The sequence below is a fragment of the Pelmatolapia mariae genome, linkage group LG10_11, assembly GCF_036321145.2.
Source record: "Pelmatolapia mariae isolate MD_Pm_ZW linkage group LG10_11, Pm_UMD_F_2, whole genome shotgun sequence".
NCBI classification, from domain to species: Eukaryota; Metazoa; Chordata; class Actinopteri; order Cichliformes; family Cichlidae; genus Pelmatolapia; species Pelmatolapia mariae.
In genome coordinates, this window is record NC_086236.1 from 69,912,361 (window position 1) to 69,937,737 (window position 25,377).

General features: G+C 39.8%; 1 protein-coding gene across 1 annotated transcript in view; it reads left to right on the forward strand.

The window, feature by feature from the left end:
- Positions 1 to 25,377, forward strand: part of znf385d (zinc finger protein 385D) — a 92,341-nt gene that overhangs the window by 56,508 nt on the left and 10,456 nt on the right. Inside the window, exons 4-6 of the mRNA XM_063487980.1 lie at positions 842 to 1,010; positions 21,441 to 21,788; positions 23,289 to 23,470. Of these exons, the coding sequence (XP_063344050.1) occupies positions 842 to 1,010; positions 21,441 to 21,788; positions 23,289 to 23,470 (699 nt within the window). The remainder of the gene's footprint in view (positions 1 to 841; positions 1,011 to 21,440; positions 21,789 to 23,288; positions 23,471 to 25,377) is intronic.

A 25,377-nucleotide genomic window follows, 5' to 3' on the forward strand; every position in this document is an offset into this window, starting at 1 on the left:
ACGTTTTTCTTTCCCCCTGTCACCAAGTGTTTGCTTGTTTGATTGGTGGGGATTTCTCTGTATTATTGTAAGGTCTTTACATTACTATATAAAGCACTTTGAGGTGACCATTGTTGGGATTCAGTGCTTTATAAACAAATTGAACTGAAATGAAATTGAATTCAGAGAGAGGGTGAATTAAAGGGCTGCAGCAAGGCTCCATTTAGGATAAATAAAAATTGTTTTGATCTGTGACTCATGCAAAGTTGTTCTAGTAGATTCCACAAATACAAATCTGGAGCTGGAAATAATCATAACAGGTCCCATTTGGCGAAAGTAGCCTCATATTTAGACTTAATGATCATTTCATGCAAACTTTTATAGCTGGAGTAGCCAGAAAAATTCAACTTTAGCAGCTATCCAGGAGGTGCAACAGCAACTATATTGTTGATATAATGAGCTGATTTAGCAAAATTCCTCTTATAGGTAAAATATTTGACATCCAGGCCTTATAAAATAGTCATTGGCTGTGGAACAACAAATTAATATTTGATCCAAAAATGCTCCCTTTACTAGCATATGTGGAGGAAAGGTAGTAGCTATTCAGTCAGTCATAAACCACATAAATAACTTTGAAAGTCAGTGGTACCTGGGTGTATTAAACATTTAGCTTTAATACTTATTTTCTAAAATTGGCTGAAACAAAATCAACACTTTTTGCTGGACTGCAAGGGATATTGAGCCTGCTAATTATGTTTAGTCTGCTTCATTGACCCTGACTGTGTTCTTTTAGTTTTCATATTTTAATTCATCCAGACTTTGTAGCCACTTTCCCACAGCCTGTTATTTGTTCTTCTCACAGAGCCAGGCCCTGGCCCACTACAAGGGCACCAAACATGCCAAGAAGCTAAAAGCCCTGGACGCCCCGAAGAGTAAGCTCAAAGGCTCAGTGGTCACCAAGGAAACCGCCAACCAGGAGATGGCCAAGGGCATCAACACCTCACAGGTCCCCAACAACACTGAGAGGAAAGGTTTGTATTTTCCTGCCTGCATATCCTAACGCAAGACCTTTGTTGTTGTTCTTTATGTAGATGGAGCCCTTCTGTTGGGAATCGTTATTAAACCTCCAAGCCTTCCTATTTGGCATTTTTGATTTGCTGCACTCAACTTGTAATCACTTTAGGACCTGGATAGACTCACTCTTGATTATATCAGTCCTGTGTTGGCTGGGTTGGCAATGGGAGGGATGAGGTAGGGCCTAAGTGTGCTTTTTGTGTTATCTAGTGCTGACAGGCAACAACACTTTGTGACAAAACATGTTATGCCCGCTCATTTGCATGAGATGATTCCATTGGTGCAACGTGCTGGGCAACTGGAAATCATTACATGGTAATCTGGCAAAAAAAAAAGAAAGAAAAGAAAACATCAAGCTCAGGCACTTTGTTACGTGCACTCCAATATTCCTGCTGTTTACCTTGCAATATATTAACCAAAGCTGAAATGACTTGCACCATAACTTTCCACTGCTGTAATATCTTCTCTGATACATTACAAACAGATGTGAGGTGTTTGGGCACTTCTAATGGATGAATCTAGACTATAATTTTTGGATTACACCTCACTTCCTGGTACAAAGCACCCTGTTGCTTTTTTTGCATCTTCCTCTTCTGGCTTTCTACTTTGCATCTGCCCTTATTCCATTTTTAATTCCAATTTTCTGGTTCACATTATTGTGTGTGACTCTGTGTATCTTAATATTCATCATGTTGCAGCCAGGCGGCTTTCTAAATCCAGTTATCTTGGCCAGGTGTTTACTAAAAAAGAGTCTGGGTCTCTGTGGTATTCGCCTGCTTAAAACATGTTTAAAGGTAAACACAAACTAACTGCAACTTTCAGCGCCTGACAGGAACCAGATGCACAATATATTAAATGGTTTTATCTTCTGTGTCCCATATTGGCCCTGTGGAGGATAACGTTTTTGGCACCTGAAAGCACTGCCGAGGAGCCCTGCCCTCTCTGTCTTCTGAAGCATAATATTCCTTAAGCTGCCTATTATTATGTCATAAAATTGGCCCAATGAAAGTCTTCCCCTTCAACTGTAACAATAGAAGTTTTTTAGAGTAATTAGAAACACATTGAGCTATTCTGTTCTGGGATTAATTTCAACCTTAAACCATGTCTTCTTCCAACGTTCCAAAGTATTTAAATTAGGAGCACATTTCTGGAGTGCATTTTGCATTGTGACCTATACATATGTAGAACCTTATACAGCCCTGACGCCTGAAGTTTAAAGCACCCATGTGACATGTTTTGGGTTTTTCCCCAAACAGAGTTAGCCTCATCACTGCCTCACACATCTGCATTCTAACTTGCAGTTACTTTGAGATACCTTCAAATAAGAAGCTTCCTCACTGCCCATCATTTTTAGTTACTTGACAGAGTCTGTGGGTTCTCATTCATCGAGGTCATGGTATTCTAAGGAGCTTGGAGGGACAGTGACTGGACTTCTATTTATACCAGGTTTTTATGCCTGGGATTCTCCACCATTTGGTTGTAGAACTGAAGAAGCTTCTCAGATGAGAGATGAAAAGTCCAGTTCAGCTTTTTTCCAAGATCCTTAGATGACTTGACAAAGCCATTTCCTCAACTTTACGTCTCAGGAACAACCCAACCCTAATTTGAATCCCTTTCCCACACGTCAGAGGTGAGTTGAAGTTGTAATGCTTAGGGCCAACCACAAATTGTGGAACTTTTTAGCTTTTTTGTTAGCATTCGTTGATGGTACATGTTAAAAACTAGAAGAAGAACATTTAATTTAAATTTAGTGGATCCTTCCTGCCTCTCAACCAGGTCACATGAAATTTAAGTTGATAGTTTTTTAAACAACATAAACACAAAGAAATACAGATTTAACGGCCACAATAAGTTATTTCAGAAACAGTACTGAATGAAATCTCTGTAAAATCTATAATGTAAGGGAGTTTGCTGGATTCTCTTCTTTTTCTGGGTCTGATTTGAGTTCAAACTGGAATGAACTCCAGGATTTTGTCAGCCGCGTGGTCTACAACCACATTTGTAGACCTTGTTGAAGCTAACTAACGCCTAATTTTTGGCCAGTTGACCAATTAGAGTTGACTGCGCTCATGGAGAGCAGAGGGAGGTCTTAAGGGCACAACAGCTAAACCTGCAGCTGCAGCATTTCAGGAAAAGATTACAAATTTTTAAAAAATGGGTGCAGCAATGTTTTTTCTCACATTGAAACATGCACATATTATAGTAGACTCACAAAAAATGAACCTGTTAAGCCACATACGGGCATTTTAAAGAATACTTAAGGTGAAACGTTATATATCAATGTTTGAAAACTGTGTCAATTCTCAGGGGGAATATCCTGTGAATCTGTCTAGGGTTTGGCCCCATGATAGTCTGCGTAAGCTCCAACCCCCTCGTGGCATTTGAATTGGATAGGTAGTTAAGAAAATGGATGAGTGGAATATCCAGGTTGCTCAAATAAGCCGGATAACAATTTTCTTCTGTATCCCCTAAAACAGTATCATAAAAGAGCATTAACAAACAGGCAGTTTAATCTTATATATTTCACATGGTGCACATCATGTGTTAGTCTTTAAGTTATATTAAGAGCTTCACACCTGGCTGCAGTCTGTCTCGTACCCCGCAGAGTTACTTAACTACTATACAAATGTCAAACCATTAACAGAAGCAATTTGCACTCAAGCTTCCCTGAAGCCAACCCACACTGCAGTCTATCGACATTTACCGTAAAAGAGGGGATGTGATGTGATGTAATGCTAAGTCGAGCTATGACTTTGGAGGTCACACATCTGAAGGGACAGTAGTTATAAATCTTAAATGCATTTCAGAAATTATGGCTAAATTTACAATACTTATATTACGCGCTAAGTAAATTTACTTTGAGCTAAAAATCTAAGTTTCTCGTGTATTTATGTCACAAAAGAGTCGACACACTCTGACCAACATAGGAAACATGTTATATCTAATATTCTTAAATATTTAATGCACTTAATGTGTTTTTTTCCCCCCGGCTGCTGCTGAGAATTAAATTTTAATTAAATAGTTATTCACTGTTTACTCTTTTCATGTGAACTGTGGGAAGTTCATATTTAGTGGGAGCTTTGAGCATTCAGGACTCAGTAATTAACCAGTTGGATTTGTAAGAAATCAGGTTTTACAGAAGAGTTTTTGTGATTACCCTGAAGTTACTTAAGAATATGCAATAGCAGATATATATGTTTGAAAATAACGCTTACAAAGTTAAGTTGTGAAGCAACTCCTGTCATCTTTTGCTTCCATCGAATTTTTAAATTTCATCTTGAACGAATCCCACATTAGATAATGAATTCATCAACATGTAATTTTGACAAACATTTCGACTTAATTGCTTGTCATTTTTGTCTCCACTTTTATTTCATAACACAATTTTTCCTCTTGAGCATTTCTGTCAGTCATTCAGGACAAACATGGCAGCGGCGGTTATGCGAGTTATCTGAGTAAAGCAGCAGACAGAAGCACTAAAGCCCCGTTGATGAAATGTCACAATGAAACGTGTCTTCTGAAATGTAATGGCCACTGAGGAAGAATTAAACTGTAAAATAAACAATTTGAAATTTTAAAATAGACACAGCTGGAATCAACATGAAACAATAAATGTTGGACTGAAATAAGACGAGGTTGTCTTTAAACACTGATTATTTATGTTGCTCTTTTAATTAGACAATAAGATTTAATAGGCTGTATCAATAGACCACTTGTGATTATGGAGCTGTCTTTGGCTCATGTGATTGTGGAAAAGCTGTTATTTATTTTTTGTATTATACACTAGCATCCAAAAGTTTAGACATATTAGCATGTCTAAACTGTGCAGTGAGTCCAATCTCTTGACTTTATTTATCATCTCTGTACATGACTCCTCATGTTTATCCAGCTGTAAAAACGTGTAGCCTAAATTTTACCAATTGTTTTCATATTTTGTCAATTAAAATGTCCATAGCTATCCACATTCTATTAGTTTTGATACACCTCAACATTGGTGGATCTCATGGATGTATACAAATAAATGGCTGGTCCTGAGTCCCTCTAGCTGTGGATTCCTAATCCACAAAAAGAAAATCCAGGGAGGAAAAACAGAGACTTTAACAGTGTGTTTGGACAGAGTTGTGTGCTAATGCTGCTGACTTACTCTCACGCTTGACCCACAATGAGAAATTAGCAAACAACAGAAAAAAGTAATGTGGTGAGACGTTTCCAGAACAAGCAGAATATCGTTTTTACAGACCTAAAGGTCGAATGTGATGTGCAGCTGAGGAAAACAGAAGAGCTTTGCCTTCAACATAGTAGTAGTAGTAGTAGTAGTAGTAGTAGTAGTAGTAGTAGTAGTAGTAGTAGTAGTAGTAGTAGTAGTAGTAGTTCAGTAGTAAATATCGCATTGCAGAGTAGTCTCATGTGGTTAATGATCTTAATTATTTACACCTATTAGTGATGTTGATAGGCTAATTCATAAATAATAGGCTGTATCACCTTCATTATAAGGCCCAAATAAATTTTGTGGCTCCGACATTTTTTTGTCAAATTGGCTCCAAAAACAAACAAAAAAGACTTTTTTATAGTAAAGTTGCTTTTTGAAGTAAGAGCAGTTTGATCATTTGTAATATTTATCACGTATGCTTGTTGAAGACCACCTTAGCCACACTAGCCTGTTTCCTTGCTGTGCGTTTGTGTCCATCATTGTCTAACATCATCAAAGTCAGTGGTTTTTTTTCTGTGAAGTAGAAAATGACCCTGTAGAAAGTCATTTAGAAGTGACACATCTGTGATTCATTCTTTCTTCAGCAAGTTTGAAATGAAAAGATGACTTCTAATTTACCTCCTCAATCTCAGTGCAGAGTCCTGCTACACAGCATATCAAACCAATATAACTCAATCTGACTGAAATATTTCCAAAGATACAGTAACTATGAAAGTCAGCTAGGCAGCGACGGTGATTGAATATTTTTCTATAAAATCATACAGCCTTTAGTGGAAAAAGCTGATAGATGTGAAGACATTCAGACCTTAAAGGAACAGTTCCTCCTGAAAAGCCATCTGGATTGCTTTGATGTCAGTTTTGCAGATATCTCTGTAAAAATGGTCGCCTTCTCTTGAATAAGATTAAACTAAATATCACTTGTGGTGTGGTGCTTAAAGTTGCAACAGTAATAAAACCAAACAAAAAGAAAAAACAAATTTGAAAAGCTGATACAGTTAAGCTACAAAGTTTGCAGATTTTTGAGGTCTTAATCCCTGCAATGAGTCGTTTTCCCCCACCGACCCTAGAGTGAGAACTGCACTACTATGCAAAAGAAAGTGTGCATGAACAGTCTCATGTTCCTGACACTGAGACACGATGAAAGCATCGATGATGGCTCGTTGACAGGAGTTGTCCTACTAATGTTCGCCAGCTGTACACTTTTTTGCGCTGGCTGAAAATAAGTGTGCAGCTGGTAATCATCAGAAAGTTCTTCAAACTTATATATTTTATGCTTTGAAAATCACAAGGCAAACATCCTTCAGTTGTATTATATTTAAGGGAAGAAAGGGATCTCTAAACACTGGGCAACTGACACTGAAACAATTTAAAGCGCAAAATAGCGCTGCACGCCAGAGGGAAAAGCACGTTTTCTTGAGATAAAAAAAAAATAAAAGGCCAAACAACAAAGGTAGGGCTCAGACATTGACCTCCTCCCACTGCACCTGAACTGAGATACTCATCTGTAATGGACTCTACACAGCTCTGACATTAAACTTACACTCAAGCCTGGGGAAAATTGTAAACACATTATACACAGACAGAGACCTCTGGGACCTTAAACAACAAGCTGTCATAACCACACAGACAAATGGCTATTAATCATTTCAGTGCCCTTAAAAAAAGAGAGAGGAGAAAAAAACAACAACTATATTTCTATACAGCATCTCACTATCATATCTACAGCTTGCGGGGGTGGTGGTTTGTCACAAGTGGCATGGGGTAATGAATATTAATGTACTCAGATGTCAAAAGAATTAATTGTCGAGGCGGGTAAATGCTGCATTATCTGTAAGGCTGAAGTATTTGATGGTATATCAGGGTCACAAAGCTGGCGCTAATGAAATGCCGAGATCACAGAAGAGTAATGGCCGTGGTGAGAGTCGGTGGAAAAAGGGAGGCAGAGCTCGGTGCACGTTTGCAGAGTGGGCTTTCAATTAGATTGTTTTGCTCTGTTAACTACAAGTGAAAAAATATATGATTTCCATTATAATTTCAGTACAACAGATCCATGGTGGAAACAATGTAATCTGATTGCTCATTTCTGTTTGGTAGAAATACATCTGATTGCAAGTGTTCTGTAATGAGAGCTCTGCAGTTGGGTGAATATTTAATTAATGCCGAGTGTTTTTTACTGTTTTGTTTGCGAATACAATATGAAACTTTTGAAGCTGGTTAAACTTGTCGACTTATGCACCGGGTTATTTTTTACAGCACCTGTTCTTCATGTTTCTGCCTGTTGCCCACAAACTTTAAATAGCAGGAAAATGAGAAGACAGAGCTGAAAATCTTCACCCTGCAAGAATTTTCCAAAAAAGGTCCATTTTCAGTTTTCTCCCTCCTTGATATTTCTCTCCTCTGCCCCTATTTCTCAGGATTCCTCTGACCCAGAAATTGATCTCACTGCTCATCTCAAAGGATATCTCAAATCCAAAAATGCATCTCAATGAGAGAGGAGGTGTGCTGGAGCTATGAGCCTGGATGCATAAAAGACATCACGCACAGCTGGAATATACAAATAATAGTGGGAGGAGGACTCCACGAACAAGCTTTGCATTTGTATTCATAAGCTGTTTTTGCTATTAACATTATTTACTGCAAAAATCACACTTTCCTCCCTTCACCTTTGGTGCGCGTGTGGGTGGGTGTTAAAACAAAAATCTGTGATATCTGTCACATTCTGCCATGTTGTGGATTTAATTAAAAATAAGCTGCTTAACAAAACAACAGGTAATGCAGCTGTGGTCCACATCACATTTAATTGACACTGATTTAAACTGACGGCACTGCAATAAACTCTCCGCTCTCCTCTGATCTCATCCTGGCCTCCTCTGCTTCTCAGGTGGGCGGGACTAAGACCAAAAGTGTCAGTGTTTCTGATTGGCCAACATGGTAAGGGACTTCATCCCTGCCTGCTGGTTTTGCGTGAAGTTAACAGTATTTCAGTTGTGTCATGTGAATTAAGATTTTAGCAGTAACTAAAAGTAAATAACCCCTTCTACATACAGATGAGGACAAAATAATTAGCCACCCTATGAAATTTAAATATTTTTCAAAACATTCCTGTTTTGTTTTTTTTAACAGAGCAAGTGATTTTTAACACAACATTTCTAAAAACACTAGTCTTTAAAAGCATAAATTATTTCTGTTTGCACACAATGACAGAATTATAAAAGAAAAACAAAACATAATCAGTATTATTAACATTTTTTACTGATCGACAGGACAAACCACTGCTGTGATTTAACTGTATATAAACTTCAAGAAGGGTTTGAGCTGTCACTTGAAATAAATCAGTTTAAAAATAAGAAAAAAAATGCTATGTTAATGTTCACAAAGCAGGAGATGGAGACACAAAGTTATCACAGCGTTTCCAGTTGTTAAGAAGTAAGAAGTATCGTCAATAAATTCAAAGAGAGCCACACTGTACAGAACAAACCTGGCAGAGGAAGGATGTGAAAAATTTCAAAGATTCTGGAAAGAAAACTAGTGAGAAATGTGTCTTAAGACCCCAGAACAACTGCCAAGACACTAGTGAATGATACAGCCAAGTCAGGAATTGTCATCTTAAAAAAGGAGAATAAGTAGAACCCTGGAGGAAAACTGCACATTTGCAGAAGAGACACCTTCAAGCTAAAGTTTGCTAAGAACAACCTGGAGAAAGATTATGCAAAATGCATAATGATTATGCATAATGTAAGCTGGTCTTTGGGTGGACAAAACAAGAGCTCTTTGTCCACAGAGACACTGCCAATGTTTGGAGAAAGAAGGGAGAGAAATACAACCCAGAGAACACTTTCGCCTCAGTGAAGCACGGCGGTGGGAGTATTATCCTGCAGGGAGGCTTCAGTGCCTCTGTAACATGGTAATCTCATGACGGTGGACAAAAGAAAGAAGGAAGTAAATATTCTGAAAGAAAACCTCAAGCACTCAACGACCAAAACTGGCTTTGGGTCGTTGTTCTGGTGTCCAACACAACAGCGACCCAAAACATTGTTGACTGACCTGCACAAAGTCCTGAATTTAATCCTTATGAAAGTCTTTGTGTTGAACCGAGGACAAAGAACCATGCTATAAAACCATCAAATGTGGAGGAGCTCAGAGATTTGCCAAAGAAGAATGGGTCAGGATTGTTCAGGAGACGTGTGTGAGACGACTGCAGGCTGTTATCCAGCAAAGAAAATAATTCTGTCATCAATCTGTACGCACTAAACCTTGAGAGCATAGGGTTTCTTCATCCTTCAGCATGTAAGGAAATATTCTTTTTAAACACACTGCAATAATTCAACTGCTAATTTCAAATTAGGTCAGGTTAACCAATGTTTAGATCTTTCTAAAAACTCTAAATATTACACTGAATTACTGTGAAATTGCAAAAGCATGTTTGTATATTTAGTGATTATAATTCATTGGTTTAGCTAAATGTATTTGCAGTTTAGGGATAACATTTTCCAGGCTTTTTGAAAGCCTCTCTAATAACCAGTGCAAGCAAATACCACTTAAAAAAAAATCAGCCCATCGTTTATGGGTCTGCTTCAAAGTGTGTACTTACATTTATAGCATCTAAATTCTTTACATCATAATGTTACTGTACCTGCGTACTCTATGAGAAGAATGTGCAACTGGACACTGTAAGATAGCAGATTAGCCAGATGACTCAGCCGCTGCCTGTCAAGTGTGTTTGTGCGCGTCCTTACACCAGCACCAGAGAGAGCAGAGGTAAAGCGAGAAAGGCAACGTGGGGGAGAGAGAGAGAAATGCCCATAGCACAGCCCACCATCTCTCAGTTCCAGTCCAGTGCCTGAGGAAATGTACCCTGATATTAGCTATTAAAGAGCAGATTGTCAGGGGAGCCATGCCAGCACTGACAGCAGCTGTACAATGGGGCAGGCTGCAGGGAGGCAGGAGGCTAGCTCAGGCATTTTTCCTCTACAGACTCTCTCTCTCCTCAAGTTCCCACCGGCATCTGACACCCTCCACCACCCTTCCACCCCACCCCGCTCTAGCCTTTGTGCATCCATGTACACGTGCAAGCTCGGAAAAAGCCTCTAACAGACGTCAGAGGCAGCAGCATACCTGATGAGCGTGTGACCAGATTGGCTCCATACCTGCGCAGTGCTGCAAATGTTCTCATTTGTGAGGTTTCTGCACGCCAACGTGTAACCACAGGAACATTCCAATAGAAATTAGATACGGATCATTTGCTTTGGAATGAAACTGGAAAGAGATAAATCTGTGTGAATTCAAATCAATAACCCCTGCTGTGTTTAAGTGTCTGAGATAATCCAGCTTTTTTCCCCTTCGACAAAAACAACAAAAAAAAAAGATGACTGCAAGCACTGATGCACACTTATTTGTAAATGCAAATTTGTCATCTTATCAGTCTTCTGTGCTGGAAATATTCAGCCTTGCTCACTTACTCACTTTGAATACTGACAAGAGGGGAGGAAAAAAATCATGGATGTCAAATGAAATTTGACAGAACTCAAGGGCCATGAGGGATTTATGTCCTTTAAATTGTGACAGCATATAATAAGGCCCAATCATTTTAATTAAAGAGCTTAATCCAGCTTCATTGAGGAAGGTAATCAGATCTCTGGGGAGTCTTGTGACTGCCCGAAAGCTTAAACAGGGCGGAAAGTTTTCCGAGCCACGTTTCTCCTCTATCGCCACAGGAAATGTCAGGGGAGTCGGGAGAGGTTGGGGTACAAACAGAGGAAAGAAAAGAGGCTGTGTCCTGTCTCGAAGGGTCACGGCTCCTTTCCCCATCTGCCTTTCGCTCAATTCTCTTTATCATTGTTGCCTTCACCACTCTCAGCCTCTCAGATTCTCCCTCTTTAATTGTGTCCTTTACTCGATTGCTCCCTTTTAATGTTATCTCTTTCCTCTCACCTTCACACGCCCCTCTATCTACCCCCTTCTGTCATTCGTCCTCCTTCTTTCACACACTTTGTCTCCCATTGTTTTGGTCTCACAGGTTGCTTACTTTTCTCATTTCACTTTTTATTTAACTTCTTTTTCTCTCGCTCCAACTCAATCTTTCTGTGTCTTCAGCCCTTTTGTTTCTTCTCCCTTTCTTTTACCTGGCCCTCAATATTTATCTCTCTCTTTCTCTCCCACATACCCTGCCCGGCTCACCCATACCAACTTTAGATTGATCACAGTCATTACCTCCATTAATGAGATGGGATTGAGTTCTTAACTGGGCCTTGCACAGCCAGTTAGGTCACACTGACTGGGGATATGGATTACAAGAGGCTTCCCGGAGAGCAGGGCGTCCTAGGCCAGCCAAAGTACACTTTAATCACCTGGCCCTCGAACAGCAAATGGCTCTTTAATGACACCGTGGTAGATGAGTTCACCCCAACACAAGGGCAAATACATGCATGACTTAACATGGGATGGGCTCACCAACCAGCTTCTATAGGAAGCAGATGAAGAAGAACCTTACAGATTTCCTTTGCATTTTTATCAAATGTTAAAGGTTAAATAAATCCACGAGCTATAATTCACACAGCTAAGTAAAATTTAATGTATTGATGGATTTGATTAAGTAGGCTTAACATAAAGACTGGAAGCAGGTGGAAACTTCTATCATCTGTGCAAATTAAAAAATATGCCTAACAACATCTCTGAAGCTCACTAGAAATGAGCCAACCCAAAGCTTTAAATCCTAAATGAGATATTATGTTTCCCCAGGTATGGCCACTCAAGTATATTGGTGTATGTTTTAGAAGTGTTTTCATTTTCTATGGAGAAAATAACATTGTATGTGATTTATGTACTTGAAAACACATGGCTCCTATTTTGAAAGTTCAGTTGCTGCTAAGTAGATAGTCCTGGCCAATAATATCTTGTGTTACTCTACCAATTGTTGTGGTAGCATTAACCTGGGGCTGCACTCCAGAGCCACTGTTCCTGAATGAAGCTTGCATGTAGTAAAGTGTAGTCTCTCTAAGTGGAGGTCCATACCAGCCAGAACCTGCACCAGGTGGAAAACCACTGACTGAGCTACACATTGCTGCAGAGCAGAACCAGGACTATAACAATTCACAATGCTGGAAGTGGAGTTCATCTGCAGGATTAAACACTCACTTGAGAAGCAAGCGATACTGACCTTTCACACAAAGCACTTGGCAAGTAAAATATTTGCTGAGGAGAAGCTTGTGAAGAGAAACACAAAAAAAATACATCTGTGGAAATCACTGAACATCAGCATCCTCACCTCATGAGGAAGTTTTGGCTTTACTTTTTCTCCTACATCTGAACAACCCCCCTAGTAGTTCTTTAATGTTGTGTTTACTGATGTTAGCAAGCTGACACTCACTATTCACTACCACATAATACTGGAACTCTATAAAGGAGCGCTTTATCTCGTGGAAGCTAATTATTTCCCTCTGCTTGCAGCCGCTGTTTTAAACTATACCAAACAGATCTGTCTCTTTACCAACTTCACAAAGAGAACTGGTTGATGTCTCTCTGAGGTATCAAAAAACAAGGATGTTGCCAAAATGTTGAAGTTTTGTTCAACAAAAGCACCCTGCAAAGTTGTTCATTAGCCTGTCAGTTTTCTGACTGATACAGAGATTTATTCTCCTACGATGATGTTACTTCTGATACACGAAGGACAGAAAATCCCCAGTATAGACCCGAGTATCTCTGATTCTGGTGGTGCATCTAGTTCAGCTCTCTAATTGTGAGAACCCCTGCCAAAATCAGTTAAATGATAACTCACAGGCATAGAATTGCTGGCTCGCAAGAATACTAAAACCTTTACGTGAACTTGTTTTGAAACTGCACTCAGACTGCTCACCACGCCATTGAAAATCTGCCCAGAGAAGCAGGTGTGATGGCAGACTTTTGGTAGCTGGTGAGCGCAGCGAGGCTGCCCGAGTTAATCGCTGTGATTTCAGGTTGTTTTGACGCTTGGCAAACCCAAGCGGACTGGGAGAAAGTGGTGGGTAATTGCAGGGGGCAAAGAGGTCGCTTTTCTGCTCTGCTTGTGGCATAAACATTACTTATCTGGACTGGGAGGGTCAGCCGTATCATAAATAGTTAACTAATTAATTATTGTTGTTGTAGTAATGGCTTGATGGGATGCAATGTAAAGCCACATTCATGCTGAAAATTGCTGTTAAACCAGTTGAAGCTCCTTGTGTTTAATTTAGCAGCGGATGCCCTTACTCACACTACTCCAAAGGGATTTTTTTGTCTCCTCCCAAGATCGACTTTTTCTTCTTTGACAAATTAATTACTTCTTTAGGTATGGTGGTGTTTTGACTGTGCTGTGATTGACAGGACTGGGTAGATTTTCTCGCCCTTGTACAAAGTCTGACTTCAACTCGAATGAAAATAGGATATAGGTTACACACAGCTAATTGGTGAAGTTATTTCCCCCTATCAAGTTGAGTTTAAATTTTTAAGTAAATGTTTAAGTCATGTTTCTAACTGCAGAACCTGGATATTATAGTCTTTTAATACCAGATGTTCTTCCTTAAATCATTCTGCAGGCATCCAAAGCATCTACTGACATAACAGAAGAGTTTAGATATCCTCACGTGCACACTGTGCCATGCTCAAAAATATGAAGTTAGTATAGTCGGTAAGCAATAGATAGCCTCTAACCAGGGTATCTATTGAGATCTGAGAGGACAGATCAGATAAAAGAACTGCAGCAACACAAAAGTGATTAAACTGCTGAAAATCAGCAGCTTAAGTCAGTATCACTTTATAATAGCTATAATTAATCAATGGCACTTTTATCATTTAAACTTTATTCATGAAAAAATTGTATATCAATTTATAAGTATTGGTTGTATAAGACTCTTATCTGATGTCTAAAGTTGTTAAATATGTTTAAAATACGATGTACACATGTTTAACAAACAGGTGGTGGCAGCACGGTGGTTAGCATCGCTGCTAACGATGAAAGAAGGTTGTGGGTTTGAATCCACCTTTTGGCTGTGGCCTTTCGTTGTGAAGTTTGCATATTCTCCCCATGCATGTGTGGGTTCTCTCTGGGCTTCCTCCAACAGTTAGTGGGGTCGGATTATATATTACCTGTAGGTGTGAATGGTTGTCTGTCTCCATGTGCTGGCCCTACGATAGTCTGGTAACCTATCCTGAGTGTGCCCCACTTCTCTAACGGTAGCTGGGATAGGCTCCACTGGAACTGGATAAATGGAGGAGAATGGATAGATGGATAACTGTTCAACAAATATTTGAAGGGTAATAATAAAGTTGGAACAGGAAAATCTTCATGTGTTTTATGCTCTGTTATTTTGACACAAAGGCATCTGTTGTGATGCTTACATCTCTGATGAAGTCTCAGCTTTCTTTTTGTAGATATACAAAAATCGATATGTAATCATAAATGATCAAAATTATAATATTTCTGGCTGTCTGAGGCTAAATTTCTCCAATTCAAATTGAATTGAATCGAATAGTGGATTATATCAAATCGGGACCTTGTGAATAGGAATCAAATCGATTCTAGAAATCAGTGACGATACCCAGCCCTATGTGCCAGTGATACAAATCACATGATTGTGCACCTGGAAACTGATTCATGTTGAATTTAACTTTCACTCGTTGCTTTCTTCCCGTTTACTAACTGGTTGGCTGGTTTTTAACTACTCATATGATGTCGTGATAATGGTCTCAGAATTCCGTGACACTTGCATCAAACGACTTTGTGCGAATCGCACAGAGCTTTGACTAAACACTCGACTAACAGTATTATTTGATGCTTATGCAGTGAGAACAGGTTCGAATGTAATTCTTATTCTTTCTTAACAGCTCTGATCAAAGGCATACTACAAAATGAAATTCATAAAATAATTTGATTATACAAAATTAAATAGAAATAAAAAAGTAAAATTCTTATCATTTAATTGTTAATGCTGTGATGGATTGGGTGTACCAATGATAGCAGCTCAACCCATCACCCATCCTCCTGCAACCCTGAATTGGATTAGAGGTTTACAGAAATTAATGGATAGATATTTGTTAACAGCAAAAGCTGCTAGCGATGCGCATCTAAATGATGTTCTGCGTGGCTTTTTGGAAAACACTGTTTTAAAAGTAAGTGACTGCTTTGAATTTTGCAGGGTCTTATTTATACGTGAAGGAGTCTGAGGAGTGTGAGATTGATAAGCAGATTGGTTCTGAGTTGTCAGCGGCTCGGTTAGACTGCCGGGGTAAAGAATAAATCCAGTCTCAGGCAAAGCTTTTAGTTTCAGTGTCAATCTGTCAGTCACGAGCTGATCAAAACCAAAGAATGAGATCAAAGGTCTGAGCAGCTGTAATGAGTTTCAAACAGTGTACGGCTTCAGAGCAGACGCCCGAGAAAAAATAGCTTCAATGTGTTCTCATCTCACGGCGTCAAATACCGCCCCGGCATGTGACTGAAGATTGCACTGTCATTTGTTGGTTATCTTTAGGTGCTGAAAGCTGCTTGGCTGTGTGTGGTTCAGGTTGAAATGTGATCTTTTATGACATTAAATCTGCTCAGTGGAAAAAAAAACATGTTTACCCACGGTGCACTGTTGTGCAGGAACAATGCTAAAAAGACACAAGCAGCTTTTACAGAATGGCAGGATTTGGCACCATGGAAACGAGAATGCGCCAATAGTTTTCGTAGGATACTGAAATGGTGTGGATGTTGAACACCAGCAGAAAATGGCTGACTGGGATGCTAACACTAAGTATTTTTCCTTGTAAAATAGGAAAGATGATTTCTAAAGCTCTGAATCCAGAAACATAAAATTAACTTTCCTATTTTTCTTCTCTTTCTTCAGCAAGATCAACAACAATCTTATAAATTCTAAAATCCCCTATTTTGCTCTAAATCCCCTCATTTTGTTCATTTTTCTGTAAAATTAGGAGGAAATGCAACACAGCATTGTAAAATTAGAGGCTTTTCTCTGCACAGTGTTCAGTTGGTGTGCAAAAACCCTGTTAGTAAGGTAATGAGGTCAGACATCTGGAGGGAGATTGCCCTTTCGTGTTGATCTGTTGAGGTGCTTCAGGATCGAGCGGATTCTCGGATGCTTTCCTGCAAAAGTATTCCAGGCATGTTCAAGGAGAAGAAGAAAATCCTTCAGGCAGCAAACACCCGAAGGACTACATATCCCAGCAAGAGCTGAGAGATGTGGCTCAGGGGAAGGAAATATTGGCCACTTTGCTTTGCTGGCTGCCACTTTGGACAACTGTGAAAATGTGGAGAAAAGTGGTTGGATGAAGCATTTATTTAAAAAAAAAAAATTACAATTTTAAAAATAGACGTTCCTTGTGGCTGTGGAGAAGTAGATTCATGGAGTGGTCTGTGTTTTTGTTGGTGGCTCAGAGAAGACAGACATGCTGCATGAATACAGTCAATGCCAGGAAAATTAGTGTGGTTTCCAATCAATACTTTAATGGACAAAAGTGTACTGTCTAAAATTTACAGTTAGAAACCATTCAGCACTCACTAATTATACGCAGTATTCACCTGATGCAATCATTTTAGATGTAAAGCATATAAAGCTCTGTTGCTGGAGGTCTGCTGCTTTCAACTCTGATATATTTTGTAACCTTTGGCTGAAGCGATCTCAGTCACGATGTACGTTCGGAGGGTTTTGTGGCGCCAACTGGCGACATCTCCACTGGGATAAATAAGAACCATATATAATGGCCCACAAAAATAGCATGACATAATTCACTATTGATTTGCTCTCCTGGCTGGCTGATCTTCATTTTGTGACGCTGGAGTGCGGGGAACTGTGAGGCATTGGCATCGATCAGACGGAGCCGCCAAGGCAAAATTTCATTTTCGCAGATGTGGCAGCAGTCTTCTGTATTCCATACTGTGACACGTGGTGTTGTTTTAAGAGTCAAATATATTGATCTGCTGCTGTGTTTGTTCCTAAAAATATCAGACATGTCTTTCAGCAGCCTCTTTGTACACGTTAATGTGATCTCTCATACAAATAGCAGATTAGAGGTGCGACTGCTTGCATAGTTTGTTTCATATTTATGTGCCTGATCTGGCATGTAATCAGTAATCCCCTGAACAACTCATCTTGGAGCAATTTTAACACCTTAGAAATCAGATCTTCTTGCCTTTGGTCTAGAAAGTCAGAGAACGATAGCACGGCTTGAATCAGTTTTTGTGCCGATGAAGTAAACATTTTTTTTAAACTTTAGTACTTTCTTTCTTTCGCTTTAGTCTTCATTTTCTACTAAGTTTTTCCATGTTTAGAAAAATGTGATATTTACAGTGTTGGGCTGTACTAATATATAACAATAAAATTTACATCCCTGGTTACTGAGCTTAGAAACTGTGGTGCAGGTGTGGTCCCTGGCTAAGCTGCAGGGGAGGGGTGGTACAGAGACCTTAAGCGGGCGGTGCCGGGAAGGCAGGTGAGGCCACAGGTGGTGACGATCTGCTTAATGAGACGTCTCTTTTCTTATAGTGAAGCCGGAGACTGGAGCGGGAGATGTGTGTGCCGAGACAAGCTGCGAACAGACTCAACCTGTGAACGTGCTATTAAAAACCCATAATCGTGACAGTGTGTTGGGTCCGTCTTTACAGAGACTAAGCTAAAAAAAAAAAAAAACAGAAGAGCTGACTGTGTAAATCAGAGACATCAAACTTAGTCCTTCAGAGCTCAATTCAGTCCTTTGAAAAGTTTTAATCTAGTCTGTATATCACTTTATGTTTTGGTCCCCCTAATTGTAAGCACACCCTGTATATGAAAAATGGATATCAGTTCCACATGTAAAGAGTGAAATCATTTGCCAGCAGTGGATAACTATTGTGTTTGCAAAAAGAATAAGGATCATAAAGAAGTCTACGGCTCCTTTGATCTGTAACCTCAGTAAACACTTGATCGTCTTTTGTTCTCATTGACTCGTTTTAAGTATCCTCAAATTCTTCATTATGCTAAACATAATAATGACTGTGCTCATCGGCAGGCAAATCTTCTGATTAGCAAGGCAGCACCTCTCCTCAGTCGGATCCTCTCCGTACTCCTGATGTCTTGGTTTAACAAGCTAAGACAGCAATAGCAAAAAACATCAGCTCAAAGTTTCAGAAATGTAACAAAGCAAAACAGTGTGTGACAGCATGGTTGCCAAATCCATCTTTTATATGCAGTCTGTTGTTGTAGACATCAGCAATATCTACCACAAAAGGCAGGAAAAAGGGAAAGGTGATTTCAAGAGGTTCCTAGACGCTTGTCCAAAAATTTGGGTTATTACCTCAATAGTGTTAGGGTTGGTCTGAAAGTTTCTCACTCCAAATGCTGAGAAAGTAACACAAAATCCACAAAAAAAAAAAAAGAAATTTTGCAATAATCCCAAGTTTTGACCAAAAAAAAGAAAAGAAAGAAACAAGAACAAATGTTTACTGTTGGAAATAAGCTTCCAATGAGAAACAATATTCAGTCCTGAAAGAGTGATGCATTTGCTATGACACATCTCTGTTTTGCAGGAACACACACTGAGCCATCATATTGATGTTCGAGGTTTTGAAAAAACTGACTACAGCACAATATGAGATTCAGCTCAGATAAATAAAGCGATGGAGCAAAAGGCAGTTTAAATTTTATGAGCAGTCTATTTTAGTGGCAGAATGGTACATATAATCTATGTAATAAAAGGTCTTTTTTTAAATAAAACGTACCACACAGAGTTGTCATGTTCAGGCCTGTGAAACAAACTGTGTAAAACTTTCAGACACACATGCAAGAACAAAATGAAAAGATTCTCTGGTTTGCTTTACACCTGGATGGATGGATGCATTTTGGTTTAATAAATGACCCAGGAGTCATATCCAGGCTTGTGTGTTGTGAGTTGGCTGTATGGTAGCCAACTTGTATAACTGTAATGAGAACGCATTATCATTATTTTGCTTGACTGAATGACATAATGGCTAAACAGCTTTAGGACTTCAGTTGCGTTTACTCTTTCGATAAAGTTAAAGCAAGTCAACAAACGTCTGTGCCTTCATGTGATTCTTATTTCCCACTGTGGCCTTTAGTGAAACTGAGGTTGACACCCCTTGTAAACTGTTACACATTCCCTCAGCTATGAAGTTCACATCTTGTCGCTTTCATTCATCAGTTAAAATCTCTTTTTGTTTTATCCTTCAGGGCACTATTTGTGTTATCATGTCAGAGTCTCCAGTGAGTGTGATGGTGTTTTTCTGAGAGAAACACTGGAACAAGTGACAAGAGCAAGTCTGATGGCTGCCATTTGAAACTGTTGCACTTGCGTTCTGTGTGTTACTGGATGGTGATGCACATGCATTAACTTGCACAAGTGTTTGGAAGTGCACGTTTCCATTCTGTTTCATGACAGATGTCTCGAAACCGAGCAGGGTTTATGTTGCCAAAGTCACGTTGCCATGTTTATCTGCAGTATATGTTTAAGGCTGTTGTGACTGTGGAGCTGTTGCTTTCGGTGCAGTTTGTTTCTCCAAGTTTTAGCAACAAAACATGTTGTGTTTGTAGCTTCTCAACCGCTCCGTATGTGCTGATTTTGCAAAATGACGTCTGTCTGCTCCTAAACAACTAACATGTCTGGATGGAAAAGCTTTTGGATGATTGTTTTTCAAGGATCAGCTTGTATATAGTTTGTACCGTTCAGCTTTGTTTATATAATTAATAGAAAAAAATAACTTGATCTGAATCCAGCCATCATAAGCCATCATTTCCAAATCTCGGCTTTCATAAATTGAATATACTTTGAGGTTTTAGAACTAAAAGCTGGCATGCCCCAAAAACAGACCATGTTGGAGTCTTGAGCTGGCAAAGCAGGAGCAAGTAGGGGGAAGAAGCTGGAGTAACTGGTGGAGAGTGGACGGGCACATGAACGGTGTTGTTTTGGTGTGAGACTGGAGCGGGCAGTGAGCTGTGAAGAAGGACAGAGCCAAGTTACAACTAAGAAAATCTTTATAAAAGAGCCAGGAGTTGCTACCACACCGGTGATGCAAACAGTTTGGCAGGAAGTGAGTGAAAGGAATATAAACACTGCAGCTTGATGAGTACTTGATTGAAGCCATGTGCGGCAGTCCTGGTGCCGGTGGGAGAAAGCCACACCCAGGGCTGCACACAAACACTAGCCTACCTTCTCAGATTGTGCATCCTTGATTCCTTTCCTCACCTCATCTCCATGTGTGTTAATCCCTCTCATCAAAGACTCAGTAGTGGAAGAGATGCAAGGAGAGAGGAGTCGAGCTTTACCACGTTTAACAAAACGAATTGTGCTAGCTTCAGAGACATCATTTTAAAGTGATTCAGGTGAATCTATTAAATATGACGTGTGGCTCATCTACACCATCTACCACTGCGAGTAGCACTGTTCATGTCTGAATATAATTAGGCCTGCGGTGAATGAAATTCACAGCGTGGCTAATTGTGACAAGAAGATGGAGCTATGATATATTCATGTTCTTAATTTATAAAACACACATATAGCCTAGACACACAAACAGTGAAGGGCAGACAGTTTGATTACACAGCTGATCACCTTAAATACCTGAAACAGCTCATGAATACATATCTGCAGAGTCCCCCTCCCACCGTGGTTTTTATTTGAGATGCAGCTTTTTCCATTTGCAATATGATACAGATGCCTTGCCTTCAAGTATCAGTCAATACTAGTGCTGAACCAGTTCCAGTGGTAATTTAATGAGTTATGAAATATTGTTAGGAGTTAGGAGATACTCTAACAATGTATCCCTAGTTTGTGTATATTCTGCAAGGGGTGTTATCCTTAAGGATGGCACACTGAGACTGATTTCTGGCTGGACACGGCACGCAAGAGGATAGAGAAAAGAAACAAAGCTCATGAACATAGAAAAGGAGAAGAGAGAGAGACAGAGGCAAAAAAAAGTAGGGCAGCACTGCAGGCATGGGCTGCATGACAGTGTACAGCAGTACCTCTTTTACTTTAGATCAATATTTCATGTTATGTTCTTTAATAAAGCAAACAAATAAAATAGAAATGATCCTGTGAAGTCTCAATAAAAACACATTAAGCCACCTGTTGGGTGAACACCACATGAATAAAACATTTCTGTCCGTGAATGATGGATGGAGCAATATGATTCAAACCAAATGCATTTCTTTGTGTGATTTATTTCTCCCTACAGATGGCCTCCCTGGAACAGCGCCCCTAGCGTTTTCCCCCGTGCTCAGAACAGCACAACCCCTGGCATCCTTGGCGACCCCTACCACGCCGACGCCAGCACCTGTGGCCTCGCTGACAGTGCCGAGCAGCACGGCGGCCACAGCCCCAGAGACTACCTCAGCTGCTGGGGGAGAAGAGGGGCACTCAAAGCTAAATTCCCCATCAGAACCCGACCTCCCGGAGCCCGATGCCGAACCCGAAGTGGAGACAGACGCAGAAACGGAGGAGGAGAAAGCTCGTCGTCTTCTCTACTGCTCCCTCTGCAAAGTGGCAGTCAACTCCGCATCACAGCTGGAGGCTCACAATAGCGGTGAGAGACGTGTGCCAAGATTTGCCGCAAACGTGGAGAGTTTGAGTGGATGACAGACCTTTTTTTTCCCCAAACTTGAAACAAAACAACAAAAATAAGGTTGGCTCTGCTGTACGAATGAGGTGTTTACCTGCTGGTTGTGTTTTTCTCAGTGAACACGGACTCTGCATGATTGTTTCATTCCATGTTGTGCAATTTCCATGACAGCATCTGTGTTGAAATGATTTTTTCAGTGAGTCAGTGCTTTTTGTGGGGAAGGTTGTTATCTGCTGGGTTCCTTCAGTGTTCAAGCGTTTGTTTGTCATTATTGTAGAGTTATCTCCGCTGTCTTCAGCAATCATTCCGGGGCTTGAAAAAACACAATTCTTCAATTATCCTTCGGTAGTTTCCATAGGAACCTTTTATCAAACTTTGATCAAGTATTGTGAGACATCCTTGCTTTTGAAAACAAAGCAGTTATTGTTTCAAACTAATTTCTCATACTGCATTCACACACAAACACACACACAGACACAACACAGGGAAATGACAGTACACCGAGTCATCTTTGCTTTCAGTCTGAGGTTGTTCCTCTGCTTCTGCCTGCGATATCTTTGTGTTTTAAACATTGACTTTAATGAAAAAGTTTCAACAACATAAAATAGTCAAATAAAGATTTCTAAACAGTTTGTCCACCATGAAAAACACTGAACACTTACTGAAATACTCATCAAGCAGCTGGATTTCGCAAGTGACCACAAAGCTCTACACGAATTCACACAAATCAAGCTTCTTCATTACAGAGTATTTGGTCATCTCATAAACATTCGACCAGCTTTGCAGCCCGTTGTTGTCAACAGTATTTTTAAGCAGTTGTAAAAGCTAAAATATTCCGTTTGCTTTTGATTAAGGAAAAGTCCGTCTTTGGGTTCAGTGCTTGAGTTCAATTGGCAGTGACAGTTTTGCATAAACTTGGATCTCCTTCTTTAGCTCTTCAACCTGTTGGATTACACCATGGAGCTACAAGAGCTGGACCTAAATATATCTGGATTAAACGAATGGCTTTTAAATAGCAGTTGCATCGTTTGCCTGAAGTTTGCCCAAAAATCATTTTAATTTGAAATGTAGTGATTTCCTGCTGAATAATGAAAAGCTAAACATGCTAATTTACTGCATAAGTGCCCCATATTAGTGACATCTGTGTTGGTGACTTGAGCTTCTGTTTGAGTGAAACTGAAACAAGTTCAGAAGAGTTTTTGGCTGAACCAGTGAACCAGTCTTGGCCCTTGTAGCTAAGTGCTCGGGGAGGTATCGTTCCAGAGAGTGACGTACAACTGGGCCCTTACTCCCCAGCCCTGAGGAGTATTTGTTCAAAAGGTCAACTTTTTCCTCAGTGAGGACTGTTCACTTACTTTGATCTGTGACATAAGGATAATATAAAAGTTGACCCCTTTCCCTCAGGTGGCCTCTGTTGAGTCAGATTCATGTACTGACCAAACTGCTTCCTGTTTGAACCTGCAGGTACGAAGCACAAGACGATGCTCGAGGCCAGGAGCGGCGTGGGTTCCATCAAGTCTTTTCCTCGAGCAGGAGTCAAAAGCAAACTGGCTACATCCTCCAAATCATCCACAGGCCTGCAGAACAAAACGTTTTACTGTGAGACATGTGACGTGCACGTCAACTCAGAGACTCAGCTAAAACAGGTGAGAGATATAAACGGAGCCCGAGACACTCGCTCAGTAGTAAACTGGAAAATGGATTTCTGTGTAAAATTGATCACAAGATCTTATTAAACAAGCAAAGCCGGATACGGATTAGACTGACATAAAATCAAATTTTTTGTAATAATATGGCATTTTACTCAACATGTTCATCGTGCATTATAAATATCAAAGAAAATTAAAAGTCATCATCTAACGTCTTTTTTTATTATTCAGTGAATCATTTGGCTTTTGAGGGAGCAGTCTAGCTTTTTGGAAAATATTCTAATTTGTGAAAGTATTGATTTTATTTCCATATCTGTCAACCACATTTCCTGCATTTGGAAATGGAAATAAAACCCAGTGCATGACATACAATAGCTAAATGAAGCTTAGCTTCATATTTACATTGCTATTATTAAAAAAGGTCTGTTTGAAGGTTTACCACTTTGTTTAATGCCATTGTGACTTTATTAGATCAGACTGGGGGAGGATATATAATAAGTTAAAGTAAAAACAATATGTTTGATTGAATAAATGTGTATCCAAATGAGTCATTTCACAGTTTAGGGGAAAGGAGGATGGCACAGTGGTATTGTGGTTAGTGTCAGTGGTTTGACTCTCCTGATCAGTTTGTTGTGCGTAGTTTCCATTTTCTCCTTGTGCCTACAGTGTCGTATGGACTGTTGAAGATCTGAAACACAGGATGCAGATAACGCAAACAAAAACCAAACTACTTATAGCTGAAAAAAGGTCAAAGACACAACACAAGAGCAGAAAATCCAGGAAGATAAACACAAGAACAGATTATAAATAGTAAGCAAGGTAGCATGGAGAAGCATTCGCAGACAGCTTGACAAGGACAAAAGGAAACAAGGCTTTACATACAGTACACAGCAGACTGATTACTTATGAGAAACAGGAGGGAGAGGAAAACAGGTGAACACAATTAACAACAGGACAAAACAGTCAGGGAATCAGGGGAAGACAGAAAGGAAGCAAAAGTGACACACGACATGAAGGAAAACAGGAACTAACCAAAGGAGACACGAATACCAACTCTAAACAAAGATAAACGAGGACAGGAAACAAACACAGTACAAACACATCTCATAAACACAGTATGAGAGTGAGAAACTCTGGGAAAACTACGACTACAAAATAATTACCATTGGCATCTCCTTCTTAAGAAACCGAGATGTGTTCAGGTGGTTTGGCCTTGACACCATCTGCTACTGCACTGCAGGCTGACGCATGAAGTCTGTGTTGCGGTTGGTGCAAATCAATTGGGAGGTCCTGGTTTCGGTGGTTGCCACAGGGCGCGTCCTCTCTGCAGTGATCTGACCTCTCCAAAGATCGCCAGGCAGCACAAGTGCTTTTCCTTTGTCTTTGCCACAGGTGTGAGTGTCTGTTTTTCAGTGCCATCTGAGAATGCAGATGAAGGCAGAAAAGCACAGTACCCTACATTATTATTTTAACCCTAGAACACTATCGCTAAAAATAGTAACACCATCACATCATTGGGTGATTTTTACCCAATATAATATACCCAACAAAAAGTACTTGTCATCAAAATATATAAAATATATGACAACACATGACAAATTAGAGTGGTTTTCTTTTAGTTTCAGCTGTGCCATATCTAACAAAATGGAAAAAAAGTTTCATGGGGGGACCCTAAAAAATGCTCCAAAATTTCTGGAAAATTAGCAGTTGGAGAACAAAACAAATCCTAAACAAAAATATAATGATGCTGGAAACTTGGTCTTTGGTCCACCCATTCCTGGGATATTTGAGTCTTCCCTGGTGAAGGCACAGTCTCCTTGACATGCCAACAGCTGCAGGAGAGAGAAACAAAAAATGGCATTTTTTGAGTGGGTAAAAATGACCAGTTGACTAAAATATTTTTT